The sequence below is a fragment of the Passer domesticus genome, chromosome 2 (genome assembly GCF_036417665.1).
Source record: "Passer domesticus isolate bPasDom1 chromosome 2, bPasDom1.hap1, whole genome shotgun sequence".
Classification (NCBI taxonomy): Eukaryota; Metazoa; Chordata; class Aves; order Passeriformes; family Passeridae; genus Passer; species Passer domesticus.
The window spans coordinates 64,968,792-64,986,610 of record NC_087475.1 but is presented as its reverse complement, the minus strand read 5'-3'; the positions used below and the strand labels follow the sequence as shown (position 1 = coordinate 64,986,610).

Sequence of the window (17,819 nt, the reverse complement as noted above, 5' to 3'; positions counted from 1 at the left end):
TCCCGCCTCCTCCTCGCCCTGGCCCCACCCAGCAAACACAGAGCCTGCACCCACCCCGTGGAAGGCGGGCAGCGCCGTGGGTTGTTGGGCGGGGCCCTGTGCCGCTACACGGGGTGTTTTTCCCAGGGATGCCGGAAGAGAGCGGATGGCAGCGCATTCCCGGCACGGTTCAGTCAGGCAGAGCGCGTGCTGCTCCTTGGATTGCGCTGCGTCCTCCTCAAGTGACGTGCTCGGATTCCTTGGGCAGGATGGAAGGGAGGGCGCTGTGAGGAGGCGGAGGCCTCCCGAGGACACGAAGTTTCTTCTGTGTGTCCCACACTCCCCCAGGCTTTGCCGGTGTAAGTGCTGGCCCTTGTCGTTGCCCAGAGAGGATGTCCTCGATGAGCCCGGTGTCCTGGCTTTCAGCCCTGCCGTAAGCTCCTGCTTGTCAGTGAATCCCTCATGATGGAACGGGAGCTGCCAGCGGCTGTGGGCAGGTTAATGTTGTGAGGCCGAGGGCAGGGTGTCCAACACAGGCTGCGCCTGGCACTGTCTCCAAAAGGATCCCATGAACACGATCATGGGGACAGGTACCACTGAGGTTATCTCTGTCTTACATGCTTTTTGGCCTGTTTTGTCTTGATTGGAGAGTATATGCACAGACCAGAGGGTCAGTGTAGCCATAAGACTGAATGGTGCTGGTTTTTCAAAATACTACTAAAGATGTGTCAGTCCACGTCAAGACTTCATGTTCCTAAAATGTCATCCTTGGAGCAACATAAGAAACTCACCCTGATCTCTGGGGTCCTGGGGAGCGTTGGGTCAAACTATCAGACTCTCTCGATTAACAGAGACTTTGACAGAACAATCCAAAACATTTCTACACGCTTCTTTTCCTCCCACCACCTTCTCCATTTTAAAATAATAAAATGCTTTATGTGGGAAGTTGGATCCAGAGAATTCATTCTTCAGTCTCTTGCAGAGTTGAAGCTGCCCAAAATTTGAGGGAGTTTCAAACCTTGTTTCTTTAAACAAGACCTTTCCAGAACCCGTGATCCTTCAGGCTCTTTGAGGTCAGCATGATCTAATTCATGTTCTAGTCACCTCTGTATTTTGAGGTCTTGTAGGTGTTAGGGATGTTTGCGAAAGTCATCCTGTGTCTTCTTCATGAGAAGAGTGCAGGTTGAAAAATGATGAATCATTAATTTATGTGGCCACTGCTATAACCAGAAGCAGAGAGAAAAAGGCTCTGCTCTAGTGGGAGTGAGAAAAGTCTAGCTTAGATGATTGTTATTTGGTTCTGACCTGCCTGAATTGAGTTTTCCATTTAGAATGACTCTGCCTGGGGGGTGGAACTGGAAATGTGGAAACTCAGAAATGTATTGGTTGTTTTACTGATGTTTTTATTTAAATATTTTGACTGCCCTAAGTACCACTGACTGTAGGTTTTACCAGGACGTCTCTATGTAAGCAGGTAATTTGGAGGAGGTCTGTGGGATGTCCAGCAAGCATGGCCTAACACTTCATTTCTGAACCAGCAGCTTTCATAAAGAGGATGCAGCAGATATTGGTTTCTTTCCCTTAATCTTTTTCCTCTTTCCTGACAGAGCAGCTGCCTTAAAAGCATGTGGAGTGTTTACAGAATAGATCTCTGCTGGATTTACATCTCTGAACTCCAAACACCTTTCTTCAGCTATTGAAGATTATTGTCTGAGTTCAGAGTTCAAAGGAAGAGGCAAGTTATTCTAGGGAACAGGAAGTCCAGACTATTTCAGATAAGAAAATGCTTCTCCCCACTGACTTGGAAAGGAGTCCATGGTCACTCCCTTGGAAGGTATCAATCTTATACCAAGTCTTTAAGAAGCTGAAGGACAGCAGGTCACAGCTTAATTAAGATGAGACTTAAGTAATAATGGTGAAGAGTTCCTGGAAGCAAGAAGACTAATTAATGAGGGCGATTGTCTAGGACTGAGTCCAGACAATACCTCCAAGGATGGACGTTGCACAACCTCCCTGTGTAACATGTGCCAGTCCTTGGTCACCCTCACAACGAATAAGTGTTTCCTGATGTTCAGAGGGAACTTTCCATGTCTCAGTTTGTGCCCAGCGCCTCTGGTCCTGTCACTGGACCCAGTGAAAAGAGCCAAGCTCCTCTTTTCACCCTACCTTCACACACTGAAGGCCTTGTCAAGCTTTGTCAAGGCTTGAACAATCCCAGTCCCCTCAGCCTTTCCTCACAGAAAAATTGTCTCACGCTCTTAATCTTCTTGGTCGTTTCATTTTTTTTCTTAGTCCCTCTAGTGGTAATTAAAAACAGATGTATTAATACTTTCAAAGTTCTTCTGTTAGCTTTTCATTATTCACAAAGTCTTCAGCTGCTGATGTGAGCAATATGAAACCCGTGTGCTGACAGACTTGCAGACTGCAAAGCTTACCTTTAATGTGTGAACGTCCAACACAAGCTAATTAATTGAGTCATCGACACTTCACGACTTCCCCACCTTCATTCATATGTAGCAGAGGATATTGCATGCATGCATTTAGGGTACTGACAAGAACTTTGGCAGGAGCACTGATGAGCTCTCTGTGGTGCTCCCACTCCAGCAGTGAGAATACTATTCAAAACTGTAGAAATTGCACAAGGCTGACATGCCAGCAAAAGTAAACTAGCCTTGTTATGAAATCAGTTTTGTTTTCATCTTCCCAGAGATGTACCAAGTTTTTAATCTTTTGTTGCCTCTGTAAGCTTTTTTGGTCCTATTTTAATTGCTTTTGTTATTAAGCTCCTTACTCTAAAAAAGCCCATGCAAATGGGCCTTTTAAAGTGAAGAGTGTTTAGAATAAGTAGCAGAGTCCACTCACTGTGTTTTCTCCCCATGCCTGCAACACATTTGAGACAGTTTTAAAGCATATTTTTTTAACTCTCATTGTTGTTGAGTAGTCCATGTATGAATAACTTAAGATGAAACCACTGGCAAGTAAAATAGAAAGAGACTGGATTAATATTGTGCAAGGATATTCATATGACAGTCATGTGGTCTGTTATACTTGTACAGTTAGTTACTTTCAGAAATATTCACTGTGTAGCACCAAGTCTCTTGTTCAGGGCTGCTGTCTGAGCCGTGAAAATGCCTGGGACTGTTTTTAGTAGGCGGAATCTCAGATCATTCATATACAGAGTAAGTTTTTTCACTTTTGTATGTGTCTTGTGATAGGCTGTTGAACGTTACAGTGCATTTGCTCTTCATTGCATAGTAACAGGAGCAGAAATAAAGTTGCACCAGTTCTATGCTAAATATTTGTGTAGCAAAACCCAAGCATAGATAAGAAATTGTGGCATTGATATACCTAGGGAAAAACACTGTGGCATTGTTTTTACTGATATCTTGTAATAATGAAAATATAATGAATTGTAGTAATTTCTTTTTCACTGACATTCTTAATTCTTAGTTACATGTTCTAGGGCATAGGTGTTCATGTGAGCAAAAGCTCCTCTGGGTTTTTTTGGCAGAAGCAATGAAGAATTAAGCAACGTGGATCTACAAGCTATATTTATAGGAGAGCCCATAAAGCATGTTTATTTGTATCACCAGGCAATTTATACAGGTTAAACCCATATCTTTTCATTAACAGAAGATTATTTGCACACAAATTGTCCCCGCTGGGTAAGGACCATGAAGGAAAACAAATCAGTTCCTGTAGATTGTGACAGTGTTTTAAACTCCCATGAATTCTAAACATCTGCCATTTTTTAGGGTGGCTGAAGGACACGTTTTCAAGCAACTTAGAGCACTGGCAGAAACGAGATGGCAAATGATGTACCCCTAATGATAACATCACTGAGCTTGCAAAAGAACATTTGGACTCATCTTAAATTGCAGCTTTTACAGGTAGAAGCTTTTGATTCTTGAGGAGCTAGTGACCATTTTTGAGGGCAAAATTTTGGGTCTGTGATAGCAGACCCAAGCCCTTTTTGCTTTCATTCTCCTATCTGCAGGTAGATAATAATATATCTGTGGCCATCTGTGCCTAATTAGAACATGAAGGGGATAATGAAAGACCACCTCTTTCACCATCATACCTTAACTCCTGCTCTGATCAATTATGAAAGTCCTCAAGGAGCTGTAAAACTTCAGAGTGAATTTTTTTATTGAGTGAAGTGCTTCCCTTTTCAAACTTTAAAAGTTTTAGAACATAACCTGTCCACTCCACTGGTTTGTTCTAAGTGCATTTTGCCACATGTGTTTGTTTGTGCCTCTCTGCCTATTTCAGGAAGCAAGGAAAAGTGCAATTTGAATGAAAATCCAAGTTGTTTCACATAGAGCCAGGATGAAGCAGGATTTGCATTCTGTGCTCGTGTCTGGCTCCTTGGCGCTGATTAGAAGGGAGAAAGGAGCCAGAAACTGCCTGCAGAGCAGGACAGAAGGGAGTTGGAAGAGACTGTTTGGCTAGTCCAGGCATGAGAGTTGTGGATACTGTGCCTCATCACCTCCTCTGACTTATTTCTATTCCAAGGATGAAGAAGGCTTGAAAGGTTGGTGATTTTCCCATGAAGTAGATTCAATCAAAGATTCTCTTTCAGGGAGCAAACCAGGGCTGCTTAAAAGTAGTTCCCTGCTGCACTACCTTTTCTTTCAATAAGCAGAGGTACCAGGAGGGAATGGTAAATGAATCAAGCCTGATTTTCCATGGCTAACATCTATGCTTTCCAGGAATTGAGTTAATAAATCTCAGATGGTTGCTCAGCAACTCCCAAGGTTGGTACCTTTTTTTATGCTGAGCTGTGGAATGCATTGGTTTTGGCTAAACGTGTTCTTGGAAGAAACCTTCTTTGCCTGGAGAACAGACTGACGTGACCTCTGGAAATGAGAGTATTGCTGAGAGCTGAATAAACTGAGTTTCAGAGTTAGAAAGCCTTTTTGTGTTTTCTTTTTCTCACAGCCTCAGGCTCCCAGGAGCTCTTTCTTTAGGAGTCAGATGTCTCCAGTTTCCCCTGTGTCCTCATGCAATAAATGAATGCTGTTTTTACAGTGAGTCTGAGTCGTGATGAGGCAGTGTGTATGTCACAGGAAACAGCCTGAGACAACATGTCTGCATTTGAAACCAGGATTTTAACTGTATTTCAATCCAGGTGTTAAATATTTGACATATTTTATTTATTTATTATTTATTTATATTACAGTATTTTTTATACTTGTAAACAGAAAGAGGTTTACTCTGTATTACCATGTCCCTTGGATGTTCTTGAAAGCAACTGTTTGTATTGAAGAGACTGCATAAAATTAGCAGCAGTTTCCTGTGTTGATCCTTTCATCCCTGACTGTTGCTTTAGTTCTGACATTTGTACCTGAATTCTTACTGAATTAGTGTAAGCTGCCAGTGACATTATTCAATAGGGAATTATCGGGTGTTCCAGCACAAAGAACCAAGAAAACATAAAATTAAAAAAAACAAAAAACAATGACAGCAAATATATTTTCTTTTTTTTTTTTTTTAATTTCCCTTCTTAGTTTCTGTAAGGCTCTGCAGTGAATCAGTATGTCTTTATGCAGGCAAGTTCTACGTAACTTTCATAGTTATTTGAAGTATGTTTTTTCCACTGATAGAAACTGGCTCTTGCTTATGGGAGTAAGTTTATGGGAGATATTAGACCTGTTGTATAGTTCTTAGCCCTGGACAGCAAATAATTGACAGGACTTTTGTAGAAATGTAAGTTCGCTAAACAGCAGCTCACATATGGTACAATTTTGAACTTTGACAACTGGAAACAGAAAAGCCTCTCCTCCATGTTCTCAGCAGAGGTTCCCCTCCTTGCTTCTTGCCTGCTTGTGGCAGAGCAGATCAGCCAGAGAGCTGGCACATCTTCTTCCCTCTCTAAATTAAGAAGAAAAATGCACCTAAGGGCAGCCCTGTATTTGGGGAGGTCCTGGCTGCTGGCCCTTGTGTCCCTTCATTCCCACTGTAAGTGTGGTGATGTGTGGCATTCACATTTTATGAAAAATCCCTTTGCCCAGGATTTTTCTCCTGGGGAGCCGAGAAGCCTCAGAGAAAAGGAAAACAATTTTTATCTCATTTGATTCTCCTGTGTTTTGGTCCTTTGGAATGTGGTTGGAGATTGTTTCCCAACAGGTGATTGTTTCATTTGTTTCTGGTGTGAATTATTTTGACTCAATGGCCAATCAGTGCCAAGCTGTGTTGGGACTCTGGAGAGAGTCACGAGTTTTCATTATTATCTTTTTAGCATTCTCTAAGTATCCTTTCTGTATTCTGTAGTATAGTATAGTATACTATTCTTTTAATATAATATAGTATCATAAAATAATAAATTAGCCTTCTGAGAACATGGAGTCAGATTTATCATTCCTTCCTGCCACGAGGTCCCTGCAAATACAATAGTGATGCTGAGCTCAGAGGCGTGTGAGCAGTGCTGTGGGTTGCTCGCTCATGGAAGGACAGTCACCTTGTCTTGACAGCACGTGGCACAGTCCAAAAGGGCAGGAAGTGGAAGGCAGGTGAGAAGGGCTCTCGTGCCAGCCTGGTGGGGCTGGACCTGAGCTCTGTGGCACAGGGTGACCTGAGAGATTGCGCTCTCTGCAAGAGGGAGACCACAGAGAGGGCTCTAACACTGCCTTGCATTTTTCTACCCAATAATTGCAACCAGTCCACAGAGAGAGCAGGGAAAAAGGAAGTAAAATAACCAAACAAAAAGTGGAAGCTCTTCTTCCCAGACAGAATTTTGCCTGGACCACTGAGAAAGCAGACAGGATTTTGCTCACAGCACTGTGTTGGAGGAGCCCAGGTGCTGTGGTGAGGAGTGCAGCTTTCAAGCTTATTTAGGGATTTGGGGATTTCTGGAAACTCCTCTCTGTGTATGTAGGTGAATCCTGCCAGTCTGAGGTAAACAGAAATCATTGTTGACAGAAACTGAATTTGGTTTTGCCTTTACATATCTAGCCTGCCCTAACAAAGACAGTATGTTTGTATTTTATATGTGGCATCTGTAATGCAAACACAAGATACTGTTTTGTCTTTTTATTTAATTCAGAGACTGAGTGGTTGACTGGCCATAGAACCTGAAATACAAGCTTAATCAGAGTTACCAGTTTCTGATTTGTGTTCTGTTTGTTTTTGGTTTTTTGGTTTTTTGGGGTTTTTTTTCTTTTCTTTTTCAGTATTGTGTACAAATATGATGTGCTTTTTTGCTGTTTACATAGTCCCAGGTGCCTCATCCTATTAGTTTACCTGCTACAGGGTGAATGGCTGCTTACTTTGGGAAAAAAAATAATATTTAAAAAAATCAATCCTCTTATTTACTTAAATCACAATTCAGAGACTTATCACTTTATATAATCAAAGTAAGTGTAGGAGATATTTTTAAAATGCTGTAACAAATACTGAGAAACTTACAAATTTTAAGCAGAAGTAGCACTGATTATTTCTAAATGTGGACAGCAAATATTAGTTTACAAGAAATAGTGCTTTCTGTTTTCTTAAATTAGTCTTTTAAAATTGTTACTTTTGTAATATTACCTATTCTCGAGTTGTATTTTAAATATTCTAGTTAAAATGGGTAAAATGCAGGTCCCTTTTCTCTGCATGGAATTCTAAAAAGCTTTTGCACAAACTTTGTGAGACAAAAACAGCTTTGAGCAAGAGCAAATCATAGACAAGATCAGAAAATTAAGTTGGAAACACATAAGTAAAAATCAAGGGTTTGTTGTGGCACTGCCTGACAAGTTCTGCCAGCCTTCTTAAACTGCTTGGAGCATAAGCAGTAGTGGAAATCCTGACTCAAATTAATTCATGCCAGTTGCAATTGTTCTTTGCACTTAAACCTTGACCCAAAAGGTGTGCCTTTTTGTGTGATAATAAGATTGGCCTCATGGTTTCCAGGTCTTGAAAACAAATTTCTGCAGTATAAACAGATAACAGAAATCATCATAATGAAACCAACACTTCTAAAAGCAGACAAAGTACCAAGTCCACACAATTTGTGATCACACGAAAAGCTGTGGAATGAGAAAGATCAGTACGCGTTTTGGGGCCCTCTTACAAACAAGGGACTTCGTTGAGTTTTGCTGGTTTCGAGCAAACAAACCTTTTTTAAATATTTGGAGAAGATTGAGTCTGCTTCCTGAAAAACTGAAGCCAAAGTCTGAGCAGATTTGATTTGAAATTAGGTCATCAACTCTTAAGCAATTTTAATTCATAGCAGGTAGGAATTTTTTTCCTTGTCTTTCAGTTTTTTTAGTTTCCTTTTTGCCTTGTAATGTGAGAAATAATGATCATGCTTCTTCATCTGTAAAAATAAATATCTATACCATTTATGCTATAGAAACACTTGTTTATTTGGTTGCTGCCAGTTTTCTTATGACTGTGGCCAAAGAGTACTTTCTGATTTTGTGGCTCAAAACTAGGTGCAAATGTCAGTAAAGAGACAGTTTTGTTATTTCTTCAATAAAAATGAGGTATGGCCCTTTTTTTTGTGTTCAGTAAGAAGTATGTCAGTTAGGAGAATGAAGGACATAGTTCTGTAGCTTGAGTATGACTGAGCTTCCACTGGACTTTCAGGTGTGACTGATTGATTCGTGGGGGAAATGGGAGGCTTGAGTTGCTTAGAATGACTGAAAAATGATTGTGGAGCAAACACAGGGATTTGTTTGAAGAGACAGTGGATACCTTCACTGACTACTTCCCTTTTCATATAAAGAGGGCCCTGACAGAGGAGAAATAGTTGTTTCACACAAGGGCTTGGTGTTTCCCAGGTTCACTCTCAAGCAATGTTTAAGCAATTTGTTGATACCTGTGAGTTGCCAGCACTGCTGTTTGTGATGTTACTGTGAGTTTTTACTTTACTTCCCCCTTCTCCTTTTTTTTTTTTAACTAAATGCTCCATTTCCTGCAGATGAATTGTATATGTTAAAACCAAATAAAATCTAACTCTGCTAAGATTGGGAAAGGGGGGGGGGGGGGGGGAAATTCAAACATTTTAGCTGACTGCGCCCTGAAGACAAATTAGGAATAACTCAAAATACTGTCAAATATGACTTGTGGTTTAGCCTCGTGTCATTGTTTGGATGCTTCATTGTATTTTGGTGATGATTGTATGATTGTATTTTGTGATGATTGCATGATTGTGGTGGTTTAAAATGATGTCTGAAGAGGAGAGCAGGAAAATGATTAACATTCAAAGGCAGACTGGATTTCTAGGGTGATGTATTAATGCCAATACATCCCTCTTTGCACTGACATGAAGTGCACATAACTGAACTGGTTCCTCTTGTCTGTCTGATGGATTGTTGTCTTAAGAGTAAGGCTAACTTTTCTGTTGTGTTAAGAGGAAGGAGATTTGGCACAAAATGACCCCCTTTCAGTCCAGCTGGATCTCAGGTATCACAGGGGCTTGGGACAGCTGAGTGATAGCCAATTCAGCTCGAAGCATGAGAAATGCAGTCCAGGTGTGCTCAGTGAGAAGCATCATGGTTACAGATGCACAAACAGCGCAATTCACTGTAAGTCCGGTTGTGCCCAATGAGCCTTTGCAGCCAGATCTGAAGTCTGGTGGCATCCAATAACTCTCATGGCCAAGATAGTGTCATTTACTGATCAACAGAAATGCAGATTGTTACTGGATTGCTGGTGATAAATACACCATCTGAGAAGCATGTGTGAGTACACAAAATATGAATAATACAGCTGGTGACAAAGACATTAAATTGACAAATGCCTCTATTGGGCTAAATTATGGTCACAAATACAAGACTGTTTTTTAAATTTCCAGTATAGCCAAGTGTTCAAATCCTACTTCTTAGGCATGCACAAAGGTGGAGTCTCCTTTAGCCTCCTGCTCCACTTAAGCTGTATCTATATTGTTTTCTTTGAGGGAGGGGAAAAAGGCAAAAGTTAAAGTTGATGTCATTCCATGTTTAAAGCATGTACAGGTTTTATTCTGTTAGCATGTGCAGAGGCATGAAAAGTAATATGTATTTTGAGTTAGTGAAGCAAGGGTCAGCTTTTGCTCACCATTTCAGTCATTCCTGTGGCTTAGTTCCTGTTAGCTGCACTGTCTTAAACAGGGCATGACTACAACATCTCTGTGCTGTTCCACCCTTTGTTTCATGCCTCTCTTGGAATGATACATCAACCTCCTGCAGTGTTTCTGCTCCTAAAGTGGGCAGCACTTTGTGCCTGGTGAACTACAGCCAACGCATGTGCTCCTTCTCACTGAACTTTGTTTTTTATTCTTTTTCCCCACAGAGATTAAAGAAATATGAACCCCTAACCTCCCAGTTCCCATTTTTTTCCTTCAACCCAAGCATCTCATCTTTCAAGGCATTGTTAAGACTATTTATCCTTTCTTTGGTTACAGAAGCAGAGGGATTAGATGCAGGCCAGGGTATCCTATAAAGCCAAGGATAAATGCACCTGGGAAACAAAATTTATATGAGAACACATTGTTCTTGTATGTTTATCATGTAGTCTGATAATGCAGGTAAAATAAAGGGGAAAACCCATGTTTGATCAGCTTTGAGCCTTTAAATCAAAGGGATTTAATTTTCTTGGAATGTCCTGTGTTTTCTGACTTGAAAATGCAAACACCGTTGCCAAACACTAGCAGAAAGCTGCAAAGGCAGCAGGCATGTTTTCTGTTTGCCATCTGAATTTCATACTATCAAGCCAGAATGATTCCTCCTGGTGAAAATCCTAAGCTCTGCCAAGTCCAGCCTTAAATCAGAGTGGTACTGAGAAGGGCATTATTGCCTTTCCTATTTCAGCCTAAAGTAAAATGCTCACCCTCAGTCTGCAGCTGACACAATTAGCTTAGACTCTAAAGGGGCAATTGATTGAGATGGCATGGAGAAAATAATTTGGAAACCAGTAGCAGTCTGTTGGAGTGCAGCAGCAGCAACCAATCGCAGAGGTTAATTCCAAGCATCTGCTTCACTTCCCTGGCAGATGTTGCCAGCCTTGAGATGCCAATATTGGATCCCTTCCTAAAGTGTCTCCTGAGCCATAAGAGAGTTGTGCAGTGATTGAACTGGGGCAGAACCTCTGAGCTTTCAGTCCTGTGTATTAATGTAAATAGGAATTACTTTGTGTTAAAAGATTCTCAGTGGTTTCTGCTTTGTGACTGGAGCCTCTTCTCCAAGAGCTGTTCAAGACTGTCAACTGCACGGGTTTCTTTTGCCACTGCTCTGTTCCAGCCCACAGCTAAATTAGGTACGTAAAGTGGTTTAAATTTATCTTATGTCCCTTTTGTCTGAAGAACTATAGCAAGACTTTTTTTTCCCCCCCAGCCAAATCCTTCTTTTTAATGTGAATAAATATCTTGTAAACTGAATGTGCTCAAAGCACAATTTCATGTGTTTCTTCTCTATCTCCAAATCAGTATTCAGGAATACTGCTGAAGGCAAAGGACTGTGGGGCATTAAGCAAGAATTTCTCTCCATTGTTATTAGAAACAAACAGCTTTTTATCTTAGGGTTGCTGAGAAGTTGGGGGGCGGGAAGGGTGATTGAGGGGAATTGGAGAGAAGGTATTTATTCAAGATATTGTTATTCTGTCAGTCTCAGCTGAGCTTTACTGGTGACCCTGAAATGAAGAAAAAATTCCTTGAGTTGTTTTTACAGTGTTTTTCATAGTTTTGAATGTTACTTACCTACAGAAACATGCTCAGTAGGGTTTGGGATATTTTTAATAGCCAAGATACTGTCAGAGATGAGTGGATCAAATATATGCTTTATTGATGGTCAGAAACTAGAATTCCTATTCCCTTAGAAAATCAAGAATTTGAAATTGCTATTGTTTGGAATTAGAACACAGAGCTGTATTTCTGAATATCTTTGCTTTGGGATGAGAGGCCTGTTTTCTTTCAGAAGGATGAATGTTAATTTTTAACTTTATATATGCATTTAGTATGTAGACTTAGCAGTGGTATTTAAACACACTTTACTGAAATTTTTCACATAAGTCAAACTGTAAAATTTTCAATTGCTTATTTCAAAACCAGTTAAAATCAGTAATTCCTGAAATTATTTCACCTTTAGCACAATTTTATTTTTCAGTAAAGTGTTTGATAAATGCAGAACAAACACAGACACTTTGTAGTAATTTCCTTTAGAAGGGCTATTCCTCAAAATGTTTTCAAAATAGCCCTTTAAAAAAGTTTAATACTATCACAGACTTTTTATATTAAGACAATAATGCAGAATAGTGCTGCAGCAGTATTTGAAGTTTCACTTCCCTGGCAGAAGACCTTCCTTTCCCAAGAAATGAGGGTCCATAGTTGTGGGGAAGTTATGACAGGGAGACAAGCTGGGATGCTAATGTCCTGTGCAGTGGCTTTCTGGACCAGTCTCTGTGTGACAGGGGTGTGAGGGGTGTACCTCTGCCTTCAGAAGTAAGAAGAATCTGAATTTGTCCTGTCATTGCATTTTGGTAAAGCTAGCTGATGGCAAAGAGGCACATTATAGAAATTATAAATATTGTACTAATTCTTTTGTCAGGTGTCTGTCATTCATCCCTCAGGTTTTCACAACACGACAGAGATATGCTAAGGTTTTGACCCTGTGTGCTAACCTATGCCTAGGTTACTTTTTCCAGCAAGTTCAAGAGATTCTGATTAAATTTAAAACAATTTTTTAAGGCTTGCATGTGCAGTGATGTCACTGCACAGGCAGGGAGGGTGGAAATTGCTGATAAATAAATAATAACATCTGTTGTATTTTATAAATCTTATAAATGCATAAATGCACGGCCCTGTTCAGCAGTGCCTTCAGAAGTGGACTGTGCTACTGTGGACTTGGGAACAGGAGATCCCACTTACTGCATTAGCATTGTGCTGTGAATTTGCTCTGGGCAATCCCAGAGAAATATATTCAGGCTTGGCTCAAGGCACTTCTAGTGGTAGTAACGCTTATGTGCCTGGTTGGCTAAATTAGATGTTCCTGCTGTTGCCCAGAGAATTTAAGGAGAATATATTTTATTTCTTGCCTTTCTGGTATTAATTGCTTATTTAATTTTGTTTGGTTCACTGGCTTTTAGTAAAGCTTGCTGACAGTAAAGAGGTACATTTTAGAAAGTGTAAGTATTGTACTCACTCTTTTGATTTCCCTCTTGGTACAAAGAATCAGTGCTCTTGTGCTCTGAATTAATGAAAGACCTTTGGTCTAGGAGCCTTATCTAATTAGATAATCGTGGGCATATTTTCAGTGTTAGAAGGGACTTCATTTTATCCAAGAAACCCCCAGTAATTTCACAGAAGGAGGAAATGGAGCAGCGTTTTCCCTGTGCAGGAGCTGTGATTGTTCACAAGGCCACAAGGAGCTGGTGCCTGTCTGTGTGGGCTGGTTACACGCTGGCTGCTGCACACAGGTCATGTTTGAGCAGCTTGTGAAAGGCAGCCTTGGCTGAGCCTGCCGCAACGCCGTGTGCAGAGATCAGCAGTGCCGGACGCAGTTTGGAAAGCACGAGGGATGCCAATTGGTGGGAAACATTTAAACTGGCAGGGAGAGCAGGTAGCTGAGTGCAGCAAGCAGCCTACATAAGGTTCACAGGTTGCATCTGGGATTTCCTGATGAATAAGCACATGGATTAGACGAGCAGAACTCTTCAAGCTGTTGTAAATGTAGCTGAAAGAAGCGTGGTTGTAGGACACCAAATAACTGCTCTCGTGGAACTTTTTCTTGGCATTGCAATATTTAAAGTCCAGAAAAATAATGGAGAGAAAACTGGACAATAAAATGAAAAGAGAACTGTCCTACTTAGCTACTTTAAATGACAGAAACATATCCTTGGTGTCTATTCGTAAGCAGCAGGCAGCTTGTGATGTGCCTGAACTACTGATTATTGGTGAAAAGTCCAAGACGGCGTCTCCGGTAAAAGCAAGCAGTAACTTGCAGAAAGAAGAGAAACTTTTGCAGAGTTACTCCATGGGAATGACAGAAGTCAATACAGATGAAAGGCAGGTCAGTGTGTGTGTGTTTATGTTGGGAGGGAAGTGGTGTTTCTGAACTGCTGAATTTAAAACAAAGCATGTTGGGCATGGGTTGTATATTAAAGGAGGTTAAACCTTCTTTATCTAAATTGTCTCGATCCCCAGCGTGGATGCCAGCCCCATAACAAGCAGTACAAATGCAAAGTCCTCTGGGGATCCTCTGAAAATAATCTTTGAAATGAGATGTTAATGATGACTTACGCGGTAGAAGCTAATGAGCATTGTTTCAGCTCCACCTCTAATAATACAGAGTGGGGATTCTCAGGAAGGAAACGTAGTAGTATTTCTCCTTTTGAACTCCAGTTGCTCCAGTAGTTTGACAGAAGCTCATACTAGTTTGTAACAGAAATTGCAGAAACAATAAAAGGTCCTTATTTTAGGTAAGTAGTTTATTTATATCTAGTAAGTGGGTGCTCATGAAGTTCTTGATAAATACATCAGTGCAACTTTTTTTTTTTAAATTTCAACATTGTATATAACTGTGGTATTTCTGGAGATTAACTGCTGTGATGAAGAGACTTAGAAAGATCAATGCTGAAAGAAACATGATGAGGTTTCTTCTTTTAAGAGTTTTGCTGTTTAAAATATATGTACACTGGAGTAATGTAGTTTGGATCAGTGAATATTGTGAATATTTAAAGAAAATAAACTGTCAGAACAAAGGTCAGTTGGTTGGAGCATGGTACTAATAATGCCAAGGTGGTAGGTTTGATTCCTGCATGAGCCATTTGCTGAAGAATTGGACTTGGTAATCTTTATGGGTCCCTTCCAACTCAGAATGTTCTGTGATTCTGTGTGTTCATGTTCTTTGAAACTATGTATGCTTAGAATGGCTCCAATAGTGTCAGACTGGAATGAAATAACAGCCAGAAGTGACCAAATATACCTGAAGGCTTTTTCTACCTTGAGTTACTTCTTGTATTATAAATGTTTGCTACAAAATAGTCATGACATAAATTACTTCGTTCTTCTAAAGGGTCTCTTCTCTGTATTCAGTTCACTGGGATATATATGCTGCTTGTAGTGGTGCTGTGAAGAACATCACAAAGAGGTTTGCCTTGTTTTAATTCTAAATTAGAAATGTTTCATTTACAGCAAGCCTTTCCCATTTCCCATAAACCAAACTTAGTTTACACAGCTCTCTTTAATTTAAAAGTGCCTGTTAAGGTCTCTGAGGTTTGTTGACTACAGTGTAGGTGTCATTTTAGTAAGACTGGCTGCAACTACCTAAATCTTTCCCTATCATCTGTACTGTTAGAGAAGCCTGATCCCAGGTGGGAAATAGCAGTCCCTTGGCAGAAGCCTTAGTAAATCAACTTAGTGTTTTGGAAACAAAAGGCTTATAAAGGCTGCTTTGTAGTAATAATCTCATTGAATCTTGATATTCAGGTTTAGAAGGTGTTTTTCCCCTTGTTTAAGACTCAAGAACTGTTTGAAAAATAACAAATTGTGTTGTAAGTCGTTACTGAATATAGTAGCTACTGACATTTGTTAATCTTTCTGTGGGAGATGAGGGGAGAAAGATGATCTAATACATTTAAACAATATGCTCTGATGAGATGCACTGAAAAATGTTAAGGAGGATGAGGATTGAATTTCTGGCTACTCTGTGTGCCAGAGTGCTGCTGTTACTGGCAAAATATTGAAGACTCGTGACCTTTGATGTTTTTGTGGCTTCTCTGCCCTCATTTTGTTGTTCACTGTCTGCCTGTAATAAACTGGGAAACTTCTGAAGCGTTTAATTATTAGTTTGTGGCTTTTCAGTTGTGTGCTGCTGCCGCCTGAATCCAAAGCCATGAATCAGGCAGTTGTGAAAGAAGGAAACAGGGAGGCCAAAACACAGATAAGATAATTCTTCGGCACTTGTGCGCTCAAAGGTAAGAGGGCAATAACTGATTCCAGCCCACAGAGGTAGAGGGAAAAGAGCAGCCCAAAACTTCAGGACATCGTGGATGAGATGTGCAGTGACCTCCAGCATTTGTGGATGAGCAGGCAGGGAGAAGCAGAGGGGGAGGTGCTGAGTGGGCCAGACCCCATCTCTTCCCTGGCTGATTGCCCGGCTCTCCTCTCTTTGAGTAGCCTGGTGCTTGAGTTTTAGGGTGTAAAAGTTGCCATCCCTGCAGGCCAGGCAAAGGAGGGCAGGAGAGCAGTGCCAGAGAAGGGGGGAGAGCCTTGCTGGATGAGCAGAGAGGTGCAGTGCTGTGCTGGATCTTGGTGTGGGTGATGCTCAGGGAGCTGTGGAGTGCGCCAGTCACAACCTCAGCCTTGTGCTGCAGAGGCCAGGAGTGTTATACTGGCATTTTGGAGGTGGCTGCACCTCTTGGGAAGGGGAAACGGGTAGAGGGATGGCTTTCCTGGTGACAGGCCACCCCATGAGGTGACCATGAAACACAGCAATGGAGACAGCATGGGGACTCAGCCAGGGATGGCTGGTGGCTTCACAGCCAAGGAAGGCACAAACCTTGTTGAGTTCACAGCCATGGTGTTGCATCCATTCTCAAGACATGGGTCACCGTGTGTGCGTGTGTGGGGGTCTTGCCCAGTGCCATGATTTCCGTGTCTTTGAGGTTTTTATTGAGTTCGGTTGTTTTTCCTCAGATTTATTATGTATCCCTTCACTGCTTGAACTCTCAGCCTTTGCATATTTGAATGGGAATATCCAAAAGAAGGAGGCTGTTTTGGGGCACCATGGGTCAGCATGGTGCTAGGCCACTAAGGGCAGCCCTCAATGGGGTGGGTTTCCCCCACCAGCCATACAGACCATAGGCAAGGACTGCCTTTCCCAAATGAACCTGCCAGGAACTCTGGATGCTGTGATGCCAAGAGCTCTGTACCAAACCAGGGCTCCAGACTTGTGCTTCCAATCCAGCAGCATCTCCCTGCCCTGCTCCATGTCCATGCTTTCACAAAAAGTTTGTCCAGTCCTAGGGCATATTCCTGTTGGACGATCTTCTTCCTGTTGGCTGGAGGCAGTCCAAAAGGGGAGCATGAGCCTCTGCCCCTTCCAGCTCTTCCCAAGCCCTGCTTTGCCCCAGGACAGGCATGAGTGCAACAGTTCCTGTCTGAGACATCAAGGGTTCTTCATGCCTTGTTTCTTGCTTTGAAATCCTCACGCTGGGACTTGGGCTTCAGGTGTCACACTCCTGCACATTTGCTACTCATCTTGGGTCTGGTTCAGAGCTTCTCCTGTAGATGTAAGTGTTTTCCAGCCACTACTTGTGCTTTCTTTAAAACTGTCTCTATCTACTACTGATTCTGTGTCAACTATTTCTCAAGTTTCTTCAATTTTTTTTTGTATTGTTCAAATGAGCTTCATAACTTCTTTGTGTCAGGTTTCTTAGCTTTCAGAGTAAAGACTTGCTCTGCTGTGTGCTTTCAGTTCCAACTTTTGCATGCAGAACAAAGGAGGGAAAGAATTGGCATCGTTTCATGTGTAATTATTTGCATATTCTTCACATAGATACCATAAAAATATGCATGAGGCTGGTAGAGCAAACAGACTTGGTGTATACCTGCCCTTAAAAGTGAGCCATTCTCCTTTGTTGTGGAGGGAAAAGAGTAACTATGGCCAGTTCTTTCACACATTCCCTTCTGGATGTACAGGCAAATGCATTTCCATGATTTTGTTCATATTTCTCTCTGGGCAGAAAAAAGCAGAAGGGGCAACGCCTGAGACGCCCAAGCACCTTTTGGGCATTTTTCGTGGTGATTGCCTTTCTGATCCACTTGTAGATAGTGTCTTTGAATTACTATACAGCCTCATAGATGCCATTTTATGTGTGGATGTCAGCTGGTATCAGGAAACCCTTTTCTGAGACCCAGCATGTGCCTGAGGAAAATTATG

The 17,819-nt window shown here is 41.4% G+C and overlaps 1 protein-coding gene across 7 annotated transcripts in view; it reads left to right on the top strand.

Moving 5' to 3' along the window:
- The first annotated feature begins 58 nt into the window (after nucleotides 1–58).
- Nucleotides 59–17,819, top strand: part of ATP7B (ATPase copper transporting beta) — a 47,754-nt gene continuing 29,993 nt past the window's right edge. Inside the window, exons 1-3 of one of the 7 annotated variants that reach the window (XM_064408855.1) lie at nucleotides 59–4,513; nucleotides 13,794–13,946; nucleotides 15,740–15,852. Coding sequence is in view for 2 of the 7 variants with exons in the window: in XM_064408852.1 (XP_064264922.1) it covers nucleotides 13,698–13,946 (249 nt within the window). In the remaining 5 variants the exon portion in view is untranslated. Of the gene's footprint in view, nucleotides 4,514–6,236; nucleotides 8,195–13,413; nucleotides 13,947–14,073; nucleotides 14,356–15,739; nucleotides 15,853–17,819 lie in introns of those variants that run through there. The other 6 variants (XM_064408853.1, XM_064408856.1, XM_064408854.1 and 3 more) reach the window with 6 other exon arrangements.